Source organism: Echeneis naucrates, chromosome 21 (genome assembly GCF_900963305.1).
Source record: "Echeneis naucrates chromosome 21, fEcheNa1.1, whole genome shotgun sequence".
In the NCBI taxonomy this organism is placed as follows: Eukaryota; Metazoa; Chordata; class Actinopteri; order Carangiformes; family Echeneidae; genus Echeneis; species Echeneis naucrates.
This window is the reverse complement of record NC_042531.1, coordinates 9871889-9895507: the sequence shown is the minus strand read 5'-3', so window position 1 is coordinate 9895507 and position 23619 is coordinate 9871889. Positions and strand designations below refer to the sequence as shown.

The window sequence follows — 23619 nt, the reverse complement described above, 5'->3', positions numbered from 1 at the left end:
GCTGATATTTGATATCTTATCTATTGATGATCAGTCAGGATTGTTTTGGTGGGGTTTAGCTTCGGTCTGGCCTGAAGGAAGAGAGAGACAGGCTCGGCTGGCTCTGAGTTACCGACCTGGCTAGTGAACTTCATAATACATTTTCTGGTTATTTAAGAGCACAGACTTGATGTGTTTGTCCCAGAATAGGGGAAGTGTGTATGATAAAGTCTGGAATACCTAAACTGCACCAACATTATGAATGCAGTCGTCTTTAAAGTCAGACTTTGAAGCTTACATTTATTCTATTGTTTCAAATTCAATGTTAGTACAATAGAAATAAATACACTATATAAGATTATACTGGCAGCAAAACCAAAGCAAACATCCAAATCTGCTGCTCGAATGGGATTTTGAAAACTTTGTGTTTGAAAACTGTGGTAATGTCAGTGATGAGCATCAGCATTTTGGTTGACCACACAGTCTTCCTGCCTTCTCACAGAACCACAGCACACTTCCTGGTTGAGTCATAAGGGTCTCAGAGATTTTTCAAGTCGTGCATAGTTTCATGCTTTGCAGTTCCCCCTGAATCACTAAGCCTTGCCTTCTTCCCATCAAAGACATAGCATCAAGCCACCTGATATGGTGCTACATAAAAACCAATCTGTCACTCAGTGTGTGGTGCTTTGCAGGTGTAAAGCTTCTAAGTTAATATGCTGTCTTGCTCTACTGTCCATTGAAAATAAGCTCTGTTTTAAGCTGTAAAAAGGAAAGTGTCTGTTTAATTGAAATGGTTTCGTGAAATTCATGAATTCATAAAGGCAAAATTATTCCCAGCTGCACAGCGATTAAAACATTAAAACTTTTATTTTTTTATTAATACAACCTTATTAACAGATCCATTTCAACAAGAATGATTTCACAAATATGTACATGGCAACTTTTTAAATGATAAAATGAGGTTCACTCTTCCACCGCAAGGTTGGTTTTCAAAGCATGTTTCTCTGCCCACAGAGAATTGTCTTTCTTTCCTCCTGCACCCTTGCGCCAGCAAATCTTTAGCACCAGTAGGAAAATCACCAATAGTGAACAGACTATGTAAACCACAAGTATCCCGATCCAGGTACCTGACATACATTGCGGCTCAAAGACTCCTGCAAAAAAAAAAAAAAAGAAAAAAAAAGGAGGGGGTCGTAATAAATACTTTTGTCCACATACACATATGAAATGACGGTTGATATTTGGTGAGAGTAAAGTGTGCTTACCATCTGAAGAGACATTCACAGCCAATTTTCCTGACTTTTCCACTGCAAACTTCATCCATTCATGAGACAGAGAGGGGAGCCACTCCTCTACCTCACAGAAATACAGGCCACTATCTTCAGGGCCTGGCTTCAACACTGTAAGGCTGAACTGGTTGGGAAGAGGGTGGCTAAATCTCAGCTCCTCACCCTTCCCCAACCTGTCCTGCAGAGTAGCATTACGGTACGCTATGAATATGGGGTGTTGTGTTGATCCTGTTTCCTTCTGCCAAAACCATGTGACTTGGAACGCAGATTCGCTGCTGGATTGGTTGGCGATATTACAAGGAATGGTGAAGTTTTGGGATGTGCTCACATTTAGCTCCGCCCCCTCGTCATCCGTTACAATGGACAGGTTTATTACTATGAAAAAGCAAACAGGTAAAGAGACATATTTTAGGTCTCGCTCTGTGCTGGGGTGTGCCACCTGGAGTCTGTGGTGGTGGTGGCTGAGAGGAGGATGATGCAAAAAATAGCATCCATCTTTGACAGCCCCTCTAACTGTCTGTATGAGACTGCGGGTGCTCTCAGCAGCTCCTTCAGTCAGAGACTCATACACCTGCGCTGTGGGAAAGACACTTTCGCAGGTCCTTCATCACAACAGCAGTTAGACTGTACAACAATATGTAAACGCTGGTGTCTGTCCTTTTCAAAATATGCTTTTCACCACTGATGCACTATATATATATCCTGCTTATTTTTCTGTCAATAGTATCTCTGCTCTTTGTTTTTCTCTGTTGTATGTATATAGTGTTCATTCTTTGATTTGTAATTATATTTAACTTTATTTTGTTTCTATTCTGTCTTTGCAGAGCCGTGGTAACGAGCAAATTTCCCCAAGTGGGATCAATAAAGTCTCATCTTATGCCATCATTACTTAAATGTTAGTTCAAGGAGTTATTGCTTTTGAAGTACTGCATGCACAGACAAAGTGGAAAAGTCTGGGAAAGGAGACAAACCTAGAGTCTTCTAAAAGGCAGAAACAGAAACATATATATATATATTTATACATGTTAAAGAAACCTAAATCTTTTCTGTCAGCTAATTTAAGATGAACAAAAAACTCACCAGGCTGGATAACTGTTACCTGTGTGCCTTTGGACACAGGGGAGAGCTCGTACCATTCACCACGAGGATCTTGTAGCCACTCTGCCACCTCACATGTGTACAAGCCAGTGTCCGAAATCTGAGCTTGCTGAATAGTCAGCTCAAAACTTGGACCCTTTGTGTACCTCATGCTGAGTCGATCTCTGTTGCTCAGCTCCCCTTTGTCCCCAAATGTTGTAATGGCGTCCCGATCCAAACTTACGATGGTCTTTTTTTCCCCCCTTTGCTGATGTTGCCAGGTGACAGCATAGCGAGAGGATGGTGAGGGTTCTGAGATAACTGCGCACCTTATTTCTACATTGGTGTTGATATTTGCTCTCAAGCTGGGGGAGGAGGTCAGCACAAGCTTGCTCTCTAGGAAAGAAAGTAAAAAGTTAGGTCATAGCTTTAAAAAAAAAAAAAAAACAACAACAGAGATGTCAACTAGACGGAGCAGCTATCACTGCTTCAAAGATGGCACGTCGCCTGTCAAATCTCATCAGTACCTGGGTTCAGCACCATTACAGCAAGAGAGTTGGATGGAGGCAGCTTCTTGTGCCTGTTCTCCAGAAAGACCGACACACGACACTGATAGCTTCCTGCCTCCCTTTGGCTCGCTCCATTGATAAGCAGATGGTGATAAATTTCCTTTTCGCTGGTCTGGACCTTCGTCTGGTAGCCTTGCTGGTCTCCTGACCAACTGATCTTACCATCGTGGTACAGTGTCAGGATGGTGTCAATAGCTGCATCACGCTGGAAGCTCCATGTCACTGTTATTGGCATGCGTGGACCTCTGACACGGCAAATCAACTCCACATCTCCTCCAACAGTCACCCTGTTGTTGCGACTTATTAGATTCACATTCACAAATGAACCTGTGTCAAAAGAGGAGACTTTCGTGATCATACAATCGTCATCGCCATGTATTGTGGAAAAAAAGATGTGAAATTATGACACTTTGTTAGTCTGTTTCTGTCATATGTATGGTTTTTAGAAACCACTTCCCTAAAATCTCTTTTTTTTTTTTTGCTTAAAACAACACTCCCACTCTGCTAGGTCTACAGTTCTTTAGAAAAAATGACCTTTCATCTATTAGATATAAAATTATTCAGTGTCAACATATTTTCCTATCACATAAAAATTGTATCTGAAGCAGTCATAACACTTTCCAGAAAATCAGTTTTCCCTCATTAAGTGTAAATTTATGCAGACTGTACTTTTGTGTCATTTCAACAAAATCTTAATCCCTGGAAGTGAACCCAGCAAAACTCTCTACTCTACATCATAAAGAATTTTGAATAGAACAAACAACATCTAAGATTTTGTTTTGGTAGTGTTGATTTTGCTAATTAAAATCCAAACCAAGTTTCCTCCTGGAAACCCAATTATGCAAATGTCATGGCAACCTGTCTGTTTTGAATTGTTTTATGTGGCGCCTTGTTTATAACCAAGCTGGAACCCCATGTATTGCTAGAAATAGGAAAAGGTACGGCCTCTGTGGAGCATGATCAAGCTCACTTTATTTATCAAGCTATTTCCTGATGCCCCAGGGATGTACAACCATAGAGGTACTGACTGATAGAGGTACTGACAGTCACAAAAATTGGCAGGCTGACATATAACATCCGCATCCTTAGAGCGTCACTTCTTCAACATTACTTCCCCAAAGGCATATCAGATAACATGACAATGGCAATCCTGTGCTTTTGCAAGAAAGACGCAGAGCTCTAAATATGAGGAAGCTGCTATGTCAGCGTGCAGGCGTCATTTTTTTCTTTGTCATGCACTGTACTTCACAGACAAATAGAGATATATCTTACTGGTAGGAACCACCGTTACAGTGGTGGTTTGTGATTGGCTCTTGATCTTGCTGCTTACTTTCCATTCCGACACGGCACACCTGTAGATTCCTGAATCAGTGGGTGTGATCTCATCGAGCTCCAGAGTGAAGGAGTCGATTGCTGGACGTGTCACCCTTACTTTGCGACTCATAAACTCCTCTGCAATCTCCGTAACCCCCTCCTGACTTAGACCGATGACACTGGCAAACGGGGCTGTTGATGGAGTTGTTGGTTTGTATAGCCAGGTGACGGAGAGCTGACCTTTAATTCCAACCACTTTACAGTCGAGCTTCAGCCTGCTGCCTTCGTTAACACCCACATCACTAAGCATTTCAACTGACAAGCTGCTATCTGTGATGAGATAAGGCAACAGAGAGATTGTTTGGAAGGGTAGGATTATTATAAATATCAATGATAATCTTAAAATCTAAGGTAAATCAGACAGAAAAGAAAACTGAATATCATATGAAATGGCCTTATCTGCTGACTGACCAGTGGCTGAGATGCTGACAAACTGGAGGCTTGAATTTTGGGGTGCTCCCGGCGTAAAGGCCCCTTCCTGATCTCTGTTCTGTGGCCATGCCCGACAAAAATAATCTCCCTGGTCTTCAGTTCTGACGGGCTGCAAAATGAGATGATAATCTTTGTCGCCTGTCCGGGCAGCTCTCAGCTCTCCTTGTTGAGCTCGGTCACTGTACTTGGGCCCCACAGACAGAACCCCTGTAGGGCCCATGCGGGCCAGTTCGACGCCTCCCTGGAGCCAAGCCACAGAGAAGAATCTTTTCTCCAGATCAAGGGTGTCTATGCTGCACGATAGCGACAGGGGCTGTCCTTCCTGCAGTGGCGTGTGCTGCGGTGTGATTCTTACAAACAGAGATGATGTGTCTGGTGCCAACTCTACACAAGGCAAAAAAAAATATAAGTCAGCCACATCCTGTCAAAAATCGACAGTGTTGGTGAAGACAAGAGGCAAGACAGAACATGTCTAGCTGTACTAATAGTTTACTGTACCAATGAAATAAAAGGTTTTCTAACCTCTGGCTTTGACTTCTAGCATAGTCTCCTCTGAGTCCTTCTTTGCAATAGAGTACCAGGAGCGGTCAGGATCTTGGATCCACTCTTGAGCCTGGCAGTAGAGCCTACCTTGGTCTGACACCTCCAGCTGAGCCATTTTTAGCCTGTATGTGGCTTCTCCTATCTTATCTAACTTTATAAGTCCAGCTTGGTAACGTCCTTCAAACCCCATCCCTGGGCTCAGTGTAAAATCTCTGTCCAGAGAAATAATCGGCTGAGCGTTTTCTACGCCGTCTCTATGAAGAAACCAGGCAAGAGACAGATGGGTGTGCTGGATGGTGTTGCTGGAGGCTTGACATGCTAAAGTGAGAGCATCACCCTCATTATAGCTCAGTGGTGTGGCCTCGGATGATGAAACACTAAGGGAGTTGTCAATCACTGTGGCACCATCACAGAGAAAGAGAGAAAAACAGGAATATTATACACTTTATCTTCCAATACAGTCATGTTGAGTAATAGATCACAAAGTTCAGAATAATGGAGACTGATTACCTTTGACTATTGTCTTAGCATTGTAGGTTCCATCATAAGAAGATTCTGGGTTTTTTACAAAACACTCATATTCCCCTTCATCACTTTTCTCTAGAGTCTGTATCTCAAAGCGGACTGAGTTTGTAGACAAATGTTTCAGAGTAATTTCCCCGTTCTGCACACGGCGTACATACTTAGCATACCCAAAGTCTGGTTCATCTGTGCTGATGATGTTGATGTCAAATGTTGGCCTTTCAGGCTTTATAACCCGAAATTCAAATTGTTGTTGAGTGAGCACATTGACAAAGCCGCTCACATTGCAGGTGATGGAAAGTGAAGAGCCCAAGACTCGATACAGAGGCCCAGCCTGTGCTTCGGTGAGCACTCTGGCTTCTCCTAATTGACACACAGATAAGGCACAGACATTGAAAACATTTTACCATAACAATTTAAATGTTGCTCATGTTTTATAAGAGTTCAGACAATTACGTTTATCTAAGTATTGCATTGATATGATGGGTGGGTTGCATTGCACATTACAAGAGCTAAAAGTTTTATTATGTGAGGTATATATTCATTATCAGTATCTGTGAGTTGTGCCTACAAATCATTTGTTTTACAGCAGTAGGATTAATTTCCCCCCAAAAGAAAGCAAGCAGCAAATTCATTGCAGCTTTTTTCATGTTTCATGTTTCATGAGAATAATTTGCAAGTAAGTGGTTTATGGCCATCAATAAAATTGTTGTTAAAAAAGGCAAAGAGAACGGTAAATGATGAGGAGGTGCTGACAGAAGTCTTCACTTAATGTGATTTTTTTTTTATGAAACTATGCAAATAAGTTTCCAGAAACACTTGACATTTCCAGATAAATCATATAATTTAACACACATACATTAGTGGATTTTAGTGGGCCTTGAATGCTGACAGATGCACACGTGTTCCATTCAACAACACGGCCAACTTCATTTATATGATTAATATTTGCCTTCAGAGGGATGCAGGAATAAAACACTCACCACAGTGCAGGAGGAGACAGAGGAGCCCAGCTGCTGTCCAGAGGGGGTGCAGGGGACACTTCATCCTGCAGCTGCTTCACTCTTCACACTATGAATCAATATGTCTCCTGTCTGAGATTGTGCCTGTCATAAAAGTTTTCTCCATTTCCTGTAGTACACTCTAAGAGGAAGTCTGAAACAGCTCCTGAAAACTGCATGGTTACATGCAATATTTCATTATCATCATTATTACGTTATTAAATCCAGCGGTTGGACTATTTTTGCTTATATATCTAAAAAAAAAAACAATGAAATACTATCTTTCCAATCAGTTTTGTTGAGTGTAGTAAATCACATCGAGTATCGATTTACTGCATATCTGTGTACCGAAGCAAAAAAAAAAAAAAAAAACCAGACACAGACACCGTAAGAGCTGACGTCCAGCAGACGGTTTGACCTCATCGTCCCGTGTCACGCAAAACCAATTGCACAAAATCACACCAACACACGGAGATAAGTTTTACCTGCGACGGCAGAAAGCGAAGCGAAAGCTGCGTGAGCTGGGCAGGTGAGGATCGGCCCGCCCACCACACGGAGCTCTGAAACCACACCAACCAGTTCTCACCCAAATTTCGTGTATTTTAGAAACAGCCCAGGTGCCACCTCTGTAACCTTTTCCTTCTTTTTTCTTCATTATTAATTTGCTCAATTTTAGAATTTTGGAAGCTAAAGACGCCTCAGTTCAATTAGTTTGACAGGAGACCCGGTCAGAGTTACACCTATTTATGGCCACCAGTGAAACAAGCCTGAATTTACAAATTTACAAGCTTGTGGACAGGGTGTTTGTGGAGAAATCGGACGACAGCGCCCCCTGGTGGAGAGGACAGAAGGCACACCTCAGCTGCAGCTGTGTCTTTCACTTCTCAGCTTCAAGCCTCAGCTGCCCCTGTGACTGAAGAGGTGCTGGGGGATTTGGGGGATAACCAACTGCTCTGTGGTCGAAGACGATGAGACACATTTGCAGCGCCACAGAAAAGTTGGAGATTAGAGAAGATGAGTTTATACTGTATATAATGATCATTTATGCAGTATATGTAGGTTTAAAGATGTAAGTATGCATAGCAAAAAAAAAGCAGGCGATATAGACTACAAAGTAAAAGTGAAATTTAATAAAAAGAAAAAGGAATGCAACAATAAATCATATAGTGACAACAATGTAGTGGTGGTACTGTAATATGAAACAGTGTAACATACATTATTATAAGTCACGATGGTAACTAAGAATTGGCACCTCAGTGGAGATAATGATGGAGCCATGTCTTACCCTTTCACACTCATTAACCTCCCAGCAGCCCTCTAGTCACAAGCTGCTTCTCATGAATGAAGACAGACTAAGAATGACTGGAGCGATGTGTGACACTTAAACAAGAAGTCACCTTGTTGTTGAAAGAAATGCATTAGAAAGCTGGTACAGAGCGTAAAAATGTGCTTTAGATACAATGCTTGGCGGTTGAGACCTCGCACCTGTTGGGTGCTAAAGAAGAAAATTGGATCACACAGGGGAAACTTACTCAACACGCAAAGAGGAAGTGTCTAGAAACAAGCATTGCTACATACACATGTTCCTCACAGACAGAAATAGGAAGTATGAAGGGGACAGGAAAAAACAAATCCACGATTCAGTGCGAAGCAAAGGGTGCAAGTGAAACCCACAAAAGGTTATCTTCTGTCTTTTTACACATGCAGCTGCACCTAAAGAAGCTGCATGCTGTTCCTTGGACGTGAGCGAGCTGCTGAAGAACATCAAATGTCAAAAATGAATAACTCGATAGAGAGGACGACAGATTGTCCCTTGCCGTTTCCTGGAGATGAATCCAGACCAGATGAGGAGAGAGAAAACGTGGGAGGAGTAAGTGAAGTACACTGGGAAGATGGAGGTCTACCGTTGGTGTTGCAGAGAGGGATGGAGACTCTGCGAGTAAACAAAGAACTGACTGATGTGGTGCTGAGCGTTCAAGGACAGGACTTTCCATGTCACAGAGCCATACTTGCTGCTGCCAGTCAGTACTTCAGGTAAAAATACACCATCAGTGTCTCATTTTTTCGGTCAACTCTGTGATAGCGGCTTTTGCTAAATGAAAGTGCCTGTGTAGGGCAATGTTTTGCAGTGGCCTAAAAGAGAGTCACGAAGAATGTGTCCAAATAAAGGGGTTGGACAGCAGGACAATGCACTCTCTCCTGGAGTACACCTACACCAGCCAGGCCCTCCTCACCCACTCCAATGTCCAAAGAATACTAGAGGCTGCCAGTCAGTTCCAGGTAAGACAGCAAATACCCCCGTTAATATTTAAAGAACAAATGGTGTTGGTTTTGTTGGCACATTTTAAAATTTTCACATTAAAATCAAACTGTTACACTATGAATGTTCTACTCAGACCATTACAATTTGATTTCCAGAGAAAGGGCTCCAAACTATTAGGACGTAATTGTTTAAAGATTGTTTTGTTTTGTTTTGTGTTTTTATGCTGTATTAGATGTAAAGCCACTAAATTCATCCAGAACACAAAATAAAAAAATCTTTAACATTTTAACTGGCAAAAATAATATTGCAGAAAGAGGAGCAAAACCAAAAAGGGTTGAGCAGCAAATATTTATAATTCATGTAAATCATGTAAATATGAAACTTAAAACACCAAATATCAAACTTGGAGTCATGTCAACAGAAAATGGCATTTATTAACTTTTAGCCGTATCAATGTGCTGCTGTAACGTCAAACCACTTTTAGCATTTCTCATGAGCTTCTCACTTTAGACGGTAATTTCCCCTTTCAGTGCGACAAACATCTCATTGCATCAACAATGTCTCACTCCATTTTAGAGGGAAGTGAAAGTTATGCACTTGTTTACACTTAGGATACATTTTCCATACGGGCTTACATTAACAACACAGCTGTGGCACACAAAACATCAGGCAAGTGCCTTTCTATGTTTGCAACAAGCAGGTTGAATCTTAGAAGATAAACATTCAAGCAAGCTGATTGGCCATCATTCTTTCACTGGGCTGTTGGAAGTTTGAGTTCGAATCAGTGAAAAACCTATAAAAGTTATTATGTTAAGGGTTTATTTTTCACCTTTTTATGGCCCCGCGGCATTTTTGGTGGGTTTGTAATACTATTTCCATCTATGTCCAATTTATTGGAGTGCTGCATACTAGAAATTCTGGTTCAGCTCATAAATCTTAATCTTAGAAATCTAAGATCTTGATACTGAGAAACACTGTGTGTGCATAAGAGATTGTGCTCACGTTGCAACTGAAAAATAACTATGATTTTCATGCGTGCCTTGTTTCTCTTAGTTCCTCCGTGTTGTGGATGCATGTGCTGTCTTTCTGAGCAAGTCGCTGCACCTGGAGAACTGCATCGGGGTCCTGAATTTGGCTGAAAATCACGCCCTGTCAGCCCTGAAGACAAAGGTTCAGGACTACATCACCTCTCAATTCTCCCAGGTGGTCCAGCAGCAAGACTTCCTGGAGCTGCCGGCAGAGTCTTTGGAAATAGTCCTGCAGAAGGACGACCTGGATGTGAAGTGTGAGGAGCGTGTTTTTGAGGCAGTTGTGCGTTGGGTGGGAGCTAAGGAGGAAGAACGCTCTCCCTTACTGGCCAGGTTGCTCACACATGTGCGTCTGCCACTTCTGGACCCAGCATATTTTGTAGAAAAGGTGGAATCGAATGAACTGATACGCCACTGCACTGACGCTTTTCCTTTGTTACAAGAGGCCCGTGTCTACCATCTCTCTGGCCGGGAGGTTAGTGTACAGGAAAGGGCAAAAATATGTCTTTTGTTTGACTTGTTTGACAGTGAAAACAGCTTGGTCAGTCATTTAAAGGTGTGTCATCTTGCCAAGGGCAACTGACTCCAGTTACTGTTACAAAATGTCCATGTTTCACAGCAGTTTTTTTTAAAGAAAGAAAATCACTTTTAGACCAACACATTTTGTGTTACAATTATCTGCTACATTTTAATGTTTTCTGTGTCATTTCCATTCTGACACATGTTTTGCAGGTGGTCTCTGAACGAACCAAACCGCGCCTGCAGCATTTTTTATCAGAGGTATTCCTGATCATTGGAGGCTGCACTAAAGATGAGCGCTTCATTTCTACTGTTACCTGTCTGGACCCACTTAGACGCAGCAGGCTAGAGGTTGCCAGACTGCCAAACACAGAAATCGAGGATGAGTCCCAAAACAGAAAATGGGTGGAGTTTTCTTGCATCACGTTTCGCAATGAATTGTACATATCTGGTGAGAAAAAATGCTCAATCATGTTCTCATAGAAAAACAATACAGTATGTGTTACCTTTTACAAGTGAAAGTGATATTGTTCACTGTGAGCTAAAAAGGTACTTGCAATGTTAGCATACAGTATATACGTATCCTCTTAAAATGTGTTTGTTTATTTCTTACATCTCTGTCATGAAAAAAAAGGGGGGGGGTGTGCTAGAAATGTTTCCAATACTCCCCTATTTAATCTAACATATTGAGATTTTGACAATTTAATGAGTCCTGTGTGGCATCAGAGCAACATATAGACATGGCAAAATGTGCAGCTGTGGTTTCAAGTGTTTCCCAACTCAGGAAATAACACCTAAACTGTGGCCATAAGTAACAAGTTCAGCAAGTTCATACAGTTCAAAAAGACTCTGTCATAGGGTTTTATATTTTTAATCAAAATAATATTCAGAGCAATAATGCAGCCATAACTCCATTAGACAGTGGTGTTGGCATCGAGGGTTTAGAGACATTTTGCTGTGATGGCTGTTTTATATCAGGAGGTAAAGAGACACAACACGATGTTTGGAAATACAACGGCGCCCTGGACAAGTGGATCCAAATTGAGCACCTGACAACCGGCCGCTGGAGACACAAGATGGCAGTCCATGAGGGGATGGTGTATGTGCTGGGTGGATTCGATGGAGTTCAGAGACTTGGCAGCGTAGAAGCCTATGATCCCTTTCACAACCGCTGGACACAGGTGAAAAAGAAATGTCCTAACAGTGTTGATTAAGTGTGAAATATTCCTTAAAGATGCTAATTAATAGTAGCTAGTAATATGTATGCAGTTCTAACGTGTCGTAGCATGATTCCTAATGGTGGGTTATATCAATTATAACAACCTCTAAGTAGTTGCGTTTACAAGGTTTTGTCAGTAAGGTATTTGCAGCATGGCTGATTAAGGTTAAATTATGGTACCTGGCACACTGTGGCCATCCACAATGAACCAAAAATGATTGTCTTTGTTAAAACTGAGGGTGATGTACTCCTCAGACAGAGGGTTGACTCAGAATTATTATGATGTACGTTGAGTATTAAACACTGCACATATGATCCTCCGTAAAGGATGCTGCTTTCAAGCAACAGACTTCCATTTACCTTCTATGTCCTTTAGGCTATCCTCCATCTCATGTACTTACCCAGACACTCCTTTGCCTGTACTTACTGCAGGTGACACCTCTTGCAGTAGGTGTGAGCTCCTTTGCCTCTGCAAGCTTTGACAGGTGGATCTACGTGATTGGTGGTGGGCCAAATGGAAAGCTGGCAACCGACAGCGTTCAGTGCTGGGAACCTGGGACAGACTGCTGGGAACTGCGGGCACCTATTCCCATTGAAACCAAATGCATAAATGCAGTTACATTCAAGAGCTGCATTTACGTTGTTGGTAAGTTGGAGTAGAATTTAACTACAAGTACAAAATTCAAGTATTTGTTCTTTGGTATAAGTTTTACATGTTGTTGCATGTTGCCTGATAGAAGCTATGAAATATTTCACTGCAGGTCAGGGTGAATTATCAATTGTTTTACTTACTTGGGCTTTTTAAAATACATTTTGTATAGTGAAACTTAAATATTACTTAAGTGACATTTTCAATCCAGGAGTATTTTTGAATTGCAGTTTCACTATTTTTAGTTTGCCCAGATTGGACGTGAAGTGTGATTCTTGCGTGAGAAGTGAACCGGTTTATATTTGTATTTCCTGTATTAACGTTTTCTCTCTGCTCCCAGGTGGTGCCATGCATGCCATGTATTGTTACTCCCCCCTGTCAGACTCGTGGTGCCTAGTAACTCGTCTAGGGGAGAGGGCAAGCTGTGCCATTGCTGCCTGTAACAATAAACTTTTCATCACTGGAGGTCGGGACAACAGAAACCAAGTTATTTCCACAGTGATGTGCTGGGACGTTGCCCGAGGGGTGCTGACAGAGGAGTGTGTTTTACCAATGGGAGTGTCACACCATGGCAGTGTGACACTCATGAAGTCCTACACACACATACACAGAATCACACCTGCTTCAGACTGTCGATGACACTGACCTTGCACACAAGACTTTATTATTAGTGAGAATGGTAGTGAGACGATGGATAAAAAGTGGAATAAAATGTGTTTACAATCGAGACATATGTTTCATTGCTGCTTGCCATCTTTCTGATATCGGAAAGCTTTTGATAAATGATATAATAGATATTTTCATTGGTTTCATTCTGCCTCAGAGAAATTTTGACTGCGGAAAAACAACTGTATCATAAACAAAAGGAATGAAATGATATAACCACAGAAATGCTGCACAAGCACATCCCACATCGTAAATCATGTGGCCTCTGAATGTGTTTTTTCCCTTTCCTTTCTTCAAATTCACTGACAACTGACAACACATTTGCAACTCAGATGTATTACGAAATTTTGCATAGAAAATAGTTTAAACTGGAAGATATACTGCAGCACCAGTTATAGGCCGCGACCTTCTTATTGTGGGGCAGCAGAACAAACCCCTACACCGGTTTAAAAAACATCTCAGAGGCAAACAAATCACCAGAAAAACTGCTGAACCAACCACACCTTGGTCTGAAAATGCAACTGTGGCCGACACCCTAGCCAACTGCCAAAAAGAAAGTATTGAATAAACATGTTTACAGTATATTTTCAAACTAAAACATCCTTTATCAAGGTAGCTCACACACACACATAAACATTTGAATTATCTCTTATACTTATGTGGCTTTCATTGATCACTTCTGGGCAGAAAGCCAGAGAAAACATGGTATTATTATGTGAACAGTTTGCTATCCTTCGGCTTGCATGAAAATCTATTTAAGTATTTCTTATATATTACAAAAACTGAGACTTATATATATATATATATGTGTGTGTGTGTGTGTGTGTGTGTGTGTGTGTGTGTGTGTGTGTGTGTGTGTGTGTGTGTGTATAGGGAAGATTTTTTTTTGCTCATTATTGCCTTCAGTTATGTTGTAAAGACATTGAGAACGTCTTTAGATTTTATTTTGAAGGGGGCAGGAAGGGACCGGACACGGTGTGTGTGCTGCATCTGGCTGCTTCGGGATCCTAATAAATGATCTTCTCGTCCTGACTGAATGTTTGTCCGCCGCCCATTTTCATGGAATTTCGCTATCAGACCTGTTTCACACTCTCCAAAACCTTCGAACCAAACCAACATAACTTTTTTGCAGTTTGTTTTTTGTGACCGACGGTTAGAAAACTTTACATCAAGTGTTAACGAAAGTGAAAGTTGTGTGTGTAAGGCGATTTGTGGTTTGTTTTTTTTTTTTTTGAGGGGGGCGCATTTCTTTTTTTTGGGGCCATTTCTTAAAGAAAAAAATGTCGCGTCATGTTTTTTTGGCCTTTTATATTCTGACCTGCTGCTTCGGTGAGTGGATACAAACTCTAAGGCTGCATTTGGTCTATTGGTGGATTAGCGACATACGTCTGGTTCAAGATCTGTTTCTCTTTTCTGCAACTTTGAAGTGTTTAATCGGGAGACTGTGGTTGTTAACAGTTGTCAGTCATTAATGAAGTGCAGTGATGAGATCCGATGAGAAGATGTGATGCTTACAGCAGTAACAGGTGGACACCTGATGTTTGAAATCAGTGTCCCCATCAGATTGTTTTCTCTTGTCTTAGCCAGTGTCAGCCTCATTCCTCAGCTTTAAACCTTTAACCTCATTTTACTTTCACCACAACCCATACCATTCGTTCATTCATTGACAGAAAAAAAATCAACTTTTATTTATTAGTCTGCTGAGTATTATCCTGATTTATCCTTAAATAAATTCAGTCCTTATAACTTTACAGTATTATGAGACGCTAAGACATTTTCACATTAAATGCCTTGACCTAGCAAATAGTTTGTGTTGTTTTCTTAAAATTTTTTCTTGCAACTGTCATCATTTGAATGAAGTTTCATGGATGGGTCGTGTGCTGACAGCTGAACAATCTACAGTTTCTAAAGTGGTCCCACAGAAGATTTGAATGGATCCTCATGCTGTAATCATATCCTTAAATGTTTAAAGCACACAAATCTTTTTCACATGTTGTCCCACATGTTTTTACTCTTTTCTGTTTTCCGTGTAGTTTCTGTGGAGGCTCAAGAGCCCAAGTATCACTTCGAAGGGCAGATGGTCCGCCTGAATCCAGACACCACCGAGCAGCATGATAATATGCTGTGGTTACATAATGGCAACAAAGTGGTAGAGTTTGACGGCCGTACTGAACAAGTGTATGGTGACTTTCAAGGTCGGGTCACCCTTGACTGGTTATCGGGAGAACTAAATATCACAGACCTCACATTTAATGACAGCGGAGTATATGAATTGGAAGTCTTCACCACGAAACTTCTATCGTTTACCTTTATATTAGAGGTCATTGGTAAGTATGTTTAGTTTTTCTTCTTTTTTTTTTTTTTTTTGATTAGCACATAGGTGAATATGTGAGGTTTGTCCAGTCCACAGGTAAAGCTACCACAATAATTTAGTGAAACTTTCAAGGGAAGTCATCATGAAAGCCATTACAAAGTCATGGCTGTCCAGACATTTTAATTTAATTTTTAATTTGTTCTTAAGATACTTGGATGTCAATTGTAAGAGGATGTGTTCTGTCTGTTTTATATTTGGAACCTGTTTTGCACCTGGCTGTGCAATGTCTGTCTACTGCAGGCAACACATGGCTTTTTACTAGGCTTAAACAACTCATTTGTGATAAGATGGTTCACTCCAACTTAGAACAATTCAGATTCCTCAAAAGCTATGTTAATTTAAAGCTTTAAGACAGGAAAGGGTTACAGTAGTGACACAAGGATTGGAACGGCACTGTAGTCTTTGGAAAGGGTCAGATACATTAACAATCGAATCAAGCCATAGATATCACAGCCACTTATATTTTTGATGCACGCTTTGCCATTACTACTTTTAATTGACTATTTTTATGTTTTGTTAAAAAACGAAGAAGAAGCCTTAGTATCAATTGAGGGATTTTGCTCCTCCCCTTCCTGTGTCTGTGGTTTGTTCAAAGACACAAAGATGATAATCCATTGCATCCAGTGCTCACTTGGCTTTAAAAAGTCAGTGTTTTGACACAAGTGTCTGTTTCCCTTAACCTAAAGCTGAAAGTGCTGTAGTTTCCATGACTGTAAACAAAGGAGTTATACAAACTTATTCATATATTGTTTTAGGCCAGAAACATTGGTTATTGGTATTCACTGCAAGCTCAGGAATTTTATTAATTCAGTTTTAATTTGTCTTGTTTGTGCGCCTCACCCACAACTCATACAACACCACCATGCCACAGCTAATTGTTGATGTTATTTAGTTATTGTTATTGAGACATGAGACAACCTGTTACTGACTCATGTATTTATCTTCTTTCATATATTCATACAGACAAAGTTCCAAAACCGTCTATATCCTGCAGCCTCAATAATGGCAGCTCTAATACAAAAGAAATAGAAGCAACACTAAAATGTGATGCCAAATCTCGTTATGAGCACATTATGAGGTATGAGTGGGATTTGGGTGGAAACGTGCACTATGACCCAGAGTTAACAATACATCTGGGGAATGAAGAGGATGATAAAACATACACATGTACGGTGAGCAACCCTCTGAGTGTTGAAACAGCTACATTCGAAGCAAAGACATGCCTTCCTGGTAAGACGTCACTCATATTCCAACTCTATTACCAAATGTTCTGGTTTTCATTAAGAAAAGAAGCTGTGTGGCATTAATTATAACACTGAATGTGTGTGTTTGTGTATATATATATATAAATATATATAATTTTTTTCCCCTTATATTTTGCTTATATGTTGCTATAACTCTTGTCTTACAACACAGATACGAGTTCATCGTCAGGACTTGCTGTTGGCTTAACCATCTTTTTTCTACTACTACTACTACTACTACTACTACTACTACTTGGGTTCTTGTACAAAAAAAAGAAAGGTACAGTTTGCATCTTAACCAGTGACTATGAGACCTAAATTATTTTTTTAAACAACTGAGGTGCGTTACTATATATATATATATATATAGTGCAATACTACCTTTTACAAATATATTCTCTGTTATTTAGTGCTCAAACATCTACAGGTCTACTGCCAGTATGTATAGATTGCTGTTTATATGCTATAGTACTTAACACTATACCAACTGTGGTCTTCATGACTGATGAAACAAGAATGTGCTTTGTCTTTGTTCTTCTTCCTTTACAGCATGTTTTTCTGAAAGAAACACAAATACAGTGGCTAAAAAAGGTATTGTACTTTGTTTTCAATGGTCATTATTTTTGTAATCTCAGGAAATTAAATTTCAGTCACAATCACTGAAATTGATATGAAACACAGTTCCTTTTCATTTGTCCCACAATAAAGCAATTCTACAATTGTCTTAATTTACAGTGAAATAACAAAAAGTGAAAAAATTGAGTATTTCAAAGAACTGTTGCAATCTGGTTCAAAAGAAAGTATGCTACTTCTTTCTCTGGTCAGACTAATATCTGGCGTAACAATTCAATTGAACTGAAAATTATTCTTACCATTGTTTCATTTGCCAGAAAAACAGAACTTGTAGCAGAAAGTTCTTTCATAAATATCCTCACCAAAATGATGAATTCATAATGAATCTGTGGTCGATTAAATTTCTCATAAGAGGAATAAGAGCAATCAAACAATTTATTCAGTTGAAGCAGACACATGTTCAATTAAATTGGTGCATTTTTAATGACAATGGCATAAAGTCTGGTATCTATTTTATCTTTCTTTCTTATTAGTGAGCAGCATTATATTCTGCATTCTCGTCTGTTTCAGATGCGGAGGCAGCTCCGGGTGACATAAATCAGCCTCTGCTTTACGCAGCCTCTTCTCAGCATTACAGTCATTCAAGCCAAGGTAATGGGAATCTGGAGCCTGAGTCTGTTTTCATTCCCAAAGAAAAAGAATGACAAATGCATTTGTGTTACAACAAGAGTTAAAGTTGGTTTAAAGCAGTTTTTATAGTAATGGTCCAAGAACACTGCATTGTGTTATTTTCTCACTTTTTCTCAATGCAGTACTGACAGTAGTCAACTTGTGAATTTTCTACCAATCAGTTAATTGAATAACCATGTTATTATTTCAGCACTCATTGATACGAGCGTAATTCTTTGGTTTTATTTGGACAATCTGAATGAAGAGCTGCGTCTTTACTAGTGTTTTCTGATTTTTCTTAAAGTTGTGTTTTCTGTGTTTCATCTTTAGAGGAGAACCCAAGAAAGAAAAAGAAACCCGTGCCTCTTCCTCTCCCTCCAAAGCCAGCTTTGCATCAGAGTCCAGAGAATCTTTCTGGCAACAGCAAAGGAGAGACAGACAATGATGCTTCAGACACTAAGAAGGCAAATGAACCAGACCCAGTTTGTGTGTCGAACAATAATGAACACACACAGTCAGATGTGGAATCATCCACTGCTCTGAAGGCCCCAGGTTTGGAAACACTTTTTCAGTGTCATTACTATCACTAGTACTATTACAATGGATGACACAAGAGATTTCCTTTTCTTTTTGTGATGCTTCACTCCTTGCAGAGTGTGCTCCAGGTGAGGGGGGTGATGATACACAGATCTTACCTCCAACTGTGCCAACAGGTGACTTTTGTCTCTCATCCCAGATCATGTGTTTTTGATTAACTATTGTATACTCAATCATTGTGTTGTTGGTATCACGTAAAAGCCAGTATGGATATTTGGTAAGTGTAGAATTGGTTTTTGAGATTTCTTGTTTTACCTTTTATGTATTTTCTTCCTAACCACCAAGAAAAACATAGGCAATCAAGCAATGACGCTGTTTCTTCTCAGCAACATAGTCATCCAAGCCTGTTATCATTCCCAAAGAAAAAGAATTAGAAATGCGTTTGTGTTACAACAGCAGTTAAAGTTGGTTGAAAGCAGTTTTTTTAGTAATGGTCCAAGAACACTGGATTGTGTTATTTTCTCACTTTTTCTCAATGCAGTACTGACAGTAGACAATAGAGGGAAAAAACTAAAATTACTAGAGATGTCATTTTGGCAGTTGTGCAGGATAAGTCTGAATGATGCTAAACAGATAAATAGCTCATGAAAATAGGGGAACCAAAAACTCACAATGGCATCTCCTAGTTTTTGTATTAGTTTTGTTCAGTCAGTAATCAAGAAACTTGTGAATTTTCTACCAATCAGTTAATTGAATAACCATGTTATTATTTCAGCACTCATTGATACGAGCGTAATTCTTTGGCTTTATTTGTACAATCTGAATGAAGAGCTGCGTCTTTACTAGTGTTTTCAGATTTTTCTTAAATTTGTGTTTTCTATGTTTCATCTTTAGAGGAGAACCCAAGAAAGAAAAAGAAACCTGTGCCTCTTCCTCTCCCTCCAAAGCCAGCTTTGCATCAGAGTCCAGAGAATCTTTCTGGCAACAGCAAAGGAGAGACAGACAATGATGCTTCAGACACTAAGAAGGCAAATGAACCAGACCCAGTTTGTGTGTCGAACAATAATGAACACACACAGTCAGATGTGGAATCATCCACTGCTCTGAAGGCCCCAGGTTTGGAAACACTTTTTCAGTGTCATTACTATCACTAGTACTATTACAATGGATGACACAAGAGATTTCCTTTTCTTTTTGTGATGCTTCACTCCTTGCAGAGTGTGCTCCAGGTGAGGGGGGTGATGATACACAGATCTTACCTCCAACTGTGCCAACAGGTGACTTTTGTCTCTCATCCCAGATCATGTGTTTTTGATTAACTATTGTATACTCAATCATTGTGTTGTTGGTATCACGTAAAGGCCAGTATGGATATTAGGTAAGTGTAGAATTGGTTTTTGAGATTTCTTGTTTTACCTTTTATGTATTTTCTTCCTAACCACCAAGAAAAACATAGGCAATCAAGCAATGACGCTGTTTCTTCTCAGCAACATAGTCATCCAAGCCTGTTATCATTCCCAAAGAAAAAGAATTAGAAATTCGTTTGTGTTACAACAGCAGTTAAAGTTGGTTTAAAGCAGTTTTTTTAGTAATGGTCCAAGAACACTGGGTTGTGTTATTTTCTCACTTTTTCTCAATGCAGTACTGACAGTAGACAATAGAGGGAAAAAACTAAAATTACTAGAGATGTCATTTTGGCAGTTGTGCAATCTGAATGAAGAGCTGCGTCTCTACTAGTGTTTTCTGATTTTTCTGAAATTTGTGTTTTCTATGTTTCATCTTTAGAGGAGAACCCAAGAAAGAAAAAGAAACCTGTGCCTCTTCCTCGCCCTCCAAAGCCAGCTTTGCATCAGAATCCAGAGAATCTTTCTGGCAACAGCAAAGGAGAGACAGACAATGATGCTTCAGACACTAAGAAGGCAAATGAACCAGACCCAGTTTGTGTGTCGAACAATAATGAACACACACAGTCAGATGTGGAATCATCCACTGCTCTGAAGGCCCCAGGTTTGGAAACACTTTTTCAGTGTCATTACTATCACTAGTACTATTACAATGGATGACACAAGAGATTTCCTTTTCTTTTTCATGACGCTTCAGTCTTTTGCTCCAAGTGATTTCTTGTTATCTTTTACCTTTTATTTATTTTCTTGCTAACAAGCAGTTAGAAAGGCTAATAAGATGGTGAAATAACAGACTGAAATGATGATAATAACTCATACATTTTAATAAATCAAATTTTAATACAATTAAATAAAAATGTTGCAGATAATAATGATGTTAAACAGGTTGAAAACTGGAGAAGCTATGTTTGAGTCACTTTCATGATTCATTTAACCCTTTGTGAAGACTTACTGTAGCAGACTGGTGCAGTTGTAGTACTTATTCCATCTAACTATTTGTTTCAGAATCCGAGAATGAGGAAAGAAAGTCTCCTCCTGGAAATGGTATCTCTCCTTCTACTCCAAGGCCACATTCATTTTCCTCTCCAGATATGGAAACTAAGGATGCAAATCATGACTGTGAGGATGATGCCAAGTCTGATCAGGTTAATGGAGAAAGTGCTGAAAAATCTGAGTCATCAGAGTCAGTGGAACTGTATCAAGACAGTGAGCACAAACAGTTTTCCACTGTTCCTGATCAGAATAGTTAAAAAACAGCTTCATGTGAGCAAACACTGGAGGAAGTGGCTCACAAGAGAGGGCACCGTGCTTGAAGCTGTATAGTACAGTTTATCTAAATTGTATCTACATTTATCTAAAGGCAGTGACATTGTAATTGGCAGGTTAGAAATAGGCATATGACACTTCTCAGGAACTTCATAGCCTACTCACATAAAACCAGACAAGTATAAAACTAATTCCTTTTAACAAATTGAAACACTACTCATGCAGTTCCAGATCAAGAGTCACACATTAAAACCAGACCATGAAACTCAGGGGCTGTGAGACAGCAGTACAGTAGCTGTAGATGGGAGGAAAATTTGAATAACATAGTGAATGGATAGTGTCAGCTCAATATGTTAGGGTACAGTGAAGGGAATGGCGTATATCCAGGTTAAGACAATCAACATCGGGACTTGGAATAATGATGGAGATTGACATTCAGTAGGGAAGGGGCCATGTGGCTTGTGAAAAAGGCACAGTTTCCAGGTTGAGATTCACAGTAGATTTAGCATATGGGTGATTCATTTATCCTTGTCGCGCTTTTTTTTTTTTTTTTTTTTTTTCCAGTCAAATTCTATAAAGGTTAATTTTATTCAAGCTAATAATACAAGTACTGTATGCTTATTACATAGCTGACTCAAGTACAACAGTGGTATGGCTATGCACAGAGAAATTCAAGAAACTACGGAAGTGGCAGTTTATAGGAAGTAGCTGCTACAGCCAGAATACCAGATGGTAAAGTCAGAGAGTACTTAATATATTGCTCTTTAAGTGAAAAAAAAATATATATAGTGCTTGCATTTTACTACAATTTTCATTATATAGCTGAAATAAAAGGGTGTTGGTGTGTCTTTCAATCAGCAGTTGTGTGTTATATACAGATTTTATTTATTTTATTTCATTCATTTTTAAAGCTACATGCAGAGTTCCCTGTGGTGCTGACAGTTTACGTAAAGATAGTTTGATAGAAGTTTTATAAGTCAGTTCAAAAGCACTACCTTTATGAATAATTTTTTTTCCCCTTACACATGAGAACAGTGCTATAATGTGACAAATGGTTACTTTTAATATCAATCTCATTTTTTGAGTCTTTGCAAAACTTATGACACTATGTTGATGCACTAAGCATGTTATCAGAATCGGAATAATACTGTTCATGTTATAATAATGTTATGAAATACATGTATGTATATTTTCTTCTTTGACTCTAATAATATCTCTTAAGAATATAAAATAGCTCTGCCATCGCATTTGGCATTCCAGAAACAGGCACATCTACATTTGTTATTTTATTGCTGCTTTTTTTATGTATAGCATGTCATATCAAGAGTTTACATTATTATGGCTACTGTTATCATTATGTATTTTACTATGTCTGACATTTTAGTGCAAGCATGAGAACATTTTTTGAAAGTTGCAGGTTGGCTCCCTTAAAAGGTGAATGCTTTCAGACACTTCAGATTTTATTTTTTGGAGAAGCGCATTCTCCAGAGAGTGAGTGATTATTGACACAACATTACATTCACTTGAGAATAAATGAGAGGAAAAGTAAAGTAATACACTGGCATTATGTTTGACAAGTTAGGACTGCAAACCATGGAAAAAAGTAGAAACTGATCATGATTCCTTTTCATTCAACTCAAATAGTCTGCATCAGTAGGGGGCAGTGTTTAACAGTTTTTACTTGAACTTGTACTTTCAGCTGGGATGTTAGAAATTGATAACCTGAGAATGGTTGAGGGACATCCTTCACTATTAAGACATGTTCAGCAACTACAGAGCGGTATAATGGAGAATGTGGCTTTACGGTGTTTTACTGCAGAACATGTGACGCTGCTCTATGCTGATGAGAAATGTTTGTAAAGCAACGTGTTGGACTGAACTGGCTCAAGGATAGAAGTCAATAAAGTTTGGTACAGTTTGTCTAACATCACTTGCATCACATTTTGCACCAGTAAATGAGATCTTTTTAAATTCAATGGGCATCTGGAGTGAATTCAGCAGCTGTCAAGTCAACCCAACTGTTCATTGATGTAAGTGCATACAAAAGCAGGTTCAACCGTTTGCGATTTCTGAAGGCACCGTTTGGGCTGTGTGAGAAAGTTATGCACGATTGGTTTAACCCCTGTGTCAGCAGGGTAGTCTGTGATCTGCCACCACCTGACCTGTGGGTGCAGAGAATGAACACTATCACATTTCTGTGGTCACAACAAATACTTAGAGGATATTAGGAGGATTGAATTATTTGTGGAGCTAGGAGCTCTTCAGACGGGGCTAACAATGAGATTCCACTGAGATATTAGTGAAGTCTAGCAGTCGGCAGGAAAACTCATGTCTTGTCTTGAGTCCTCCAGTCAAACAAGGCTTTGTGTTTCCATGCCAGCGCATTTCATATAAGTATTGTTTGTTGAGGATGATTGTTACAG

General features: G+C 39.6%; 3 protein-coding genes across 6 annotated transcripts; 2 read left to right on the top strand and 1 right to left on the bottom strand.

Annotated features, from left to right (window-relative positions):
* Positions 1 to 830: 830 nt before the first annotated feature.
* LOC115061517 (immunoglobulin superfamily member 2-like) lies at positions 831 to 7479 on the bottom strand. Its single transcript, XM_029529886.1, has 9 exons — positions 6769 to 7479; positions 5774 to 6148; positions 5243 to 5659; positions 4700 to 5104; positions 4187 to 4558; positions 2873 to 3241; positions 2349 to 2741; positions 1245 to 1643; positions 831 to 1133 (listed from the first exon to the last, which is right to left on the bottom strand). The coding sequence occupies exons 1-9, from the start codon at positions 6830 to 6832 to the stop codon at positions 943 to 945; spliced, it is 2985 nt and encodes a 994-aa protein (XP_029385746.1). The 5' UTR covers positions 6833 to 7479; the 3' UTR covers positions 831 to 942.
* A 934-nt stretch (positions 7480 to 8413) lies between these two features.
* Positions 8414 to 13191, top strand: klhl6 (kelch-like family member 6). Its single transcript, XM_029529887.1, has 7 exons — positions 8414 to 8820; positions 8901 to 9066; positions 10103 to 10552; positions 10810 to 11047; positions 11575 to 11777; positions 12248 to 12461; positions 12805 to 13191. Exons 1-7 carry the CDS (start codon positions 8513 to 8515, stop codon positions 13101 to 13103), a joined length of 1878 nt encoding a protein of 625 aa, XP_029385747.1. The 5' UTR covers positions 8414 to 8512; the 3' UTR covers positions 13104 to 13191.
* An 893-nt stretch (positions 13192 to 14084) lies between these two features.
* On the top strand, positions 14085 to 23511 carry LOC115035269 (titin-like). 4 transcript variants are annotated; one of them, XM_029493025.1, is made up of 12 exons: positions 14087 to 14459; positions 15164 to 15457; positions 16468 to 16734; positions 16921 to 17028; positions 17298 to 17339; positions 17892 to 17972; positions 18321 to 18542; positions 18644 to 18703; positions 19422 to 19643; positions 19745 to 19804; positions 20313 to 20534; positions 20936 to 23239. In XM_029493025.1, the coding sequence occupies exons 1-12, from the start codon at positions 14411 to 14413 to the stop codon at positions 21178 to 21180; spliced, it is 1872 nt and encodes a 623-aa protein (XP_029348885.1). In that variant the 5' UTR covers positions 14087 to 14410; the 3' UTR covers positions 21181 to 23239. The 4 variants fall into 4 exon arrangements, with proteins under 4 accessions (XP_029348888.1, XP_029348885.1, XP_029348886.1 ...); XM_029493026.1 differs by having other exon boundaries at positions 14991 to 15457; XM_029493027.1 differs by having other exon boundaries at positions 14372 to 15076.
* Positions 23512 to 23619: the final 108 nt, after the last annotated feature.

Bases quoted from the DNA above. Each gene is read 5' to 3' on its own strand.
- LOC115061517 (XM_029529886.1), bottom strand. From the start codon at position 6,832: ATGAAGTGTCCCCTGCACCCCCTCTGGACAGCAGCTGGGCTCCTCTGT. The intron at 2,742-2,872 runs GTACTGATGAGA...TTTCTTTCCTAG, and splicing joins TGTAATGGTGCTGAACCCAG to AGAGCAAGCTTGTGCTGACC. The intron at 1,134-1,244 runs GTAAGCACACTT...TTTTTTTTGCAG, and splicing joins TGTGAATGTCTCTTCAGATG to GAGTCTTTGAGCCGCAATGT.
- klhl6 (XM_029529887.1), top strand. From the start codon at position 8,513: ATGCTGTTCCTTGGACGTGAGCGAGCTGCTGAAGAACATCAAATGTCA. The intron at 8,821-8,900 runs GTAAAAATACAC...GTGCCTGTGTAG, and splicing joins GCTGCCAGTCAGTACTTCAG to GGCAATGTTTTGCAGTGGCC. The intron at 10,553-10,809 runs GTTAGTGTACAG...CATGTTTTGCAG, and splicing joins ACCATCTCTCTGGCCGGGAG to GTGGTCTCTGAACGAACCAA.
- LOC115035269 (XM_029493025.1), top strand. From the start codon at position 14,411: ATGTCGCGTCATGTTTTTTTGGCCTTTTATATTCTGACCTGCTGCTTC. The intron at 18,704-19,421 runs GTGACTTTTGTC...TTTCATCTTTAG, and splicing joins ACCTCCAACTGTGCCAACAG to AGGAGAACCCAAGAAAGAAA. The intron at 19,644-19,744 runs GTTTGGAAACAC...CACTCCTTGCAG, and splicing joins CACTGCTCTGAAGGCCCCAG to AGTGTGCTCCAGGTGAGGGG.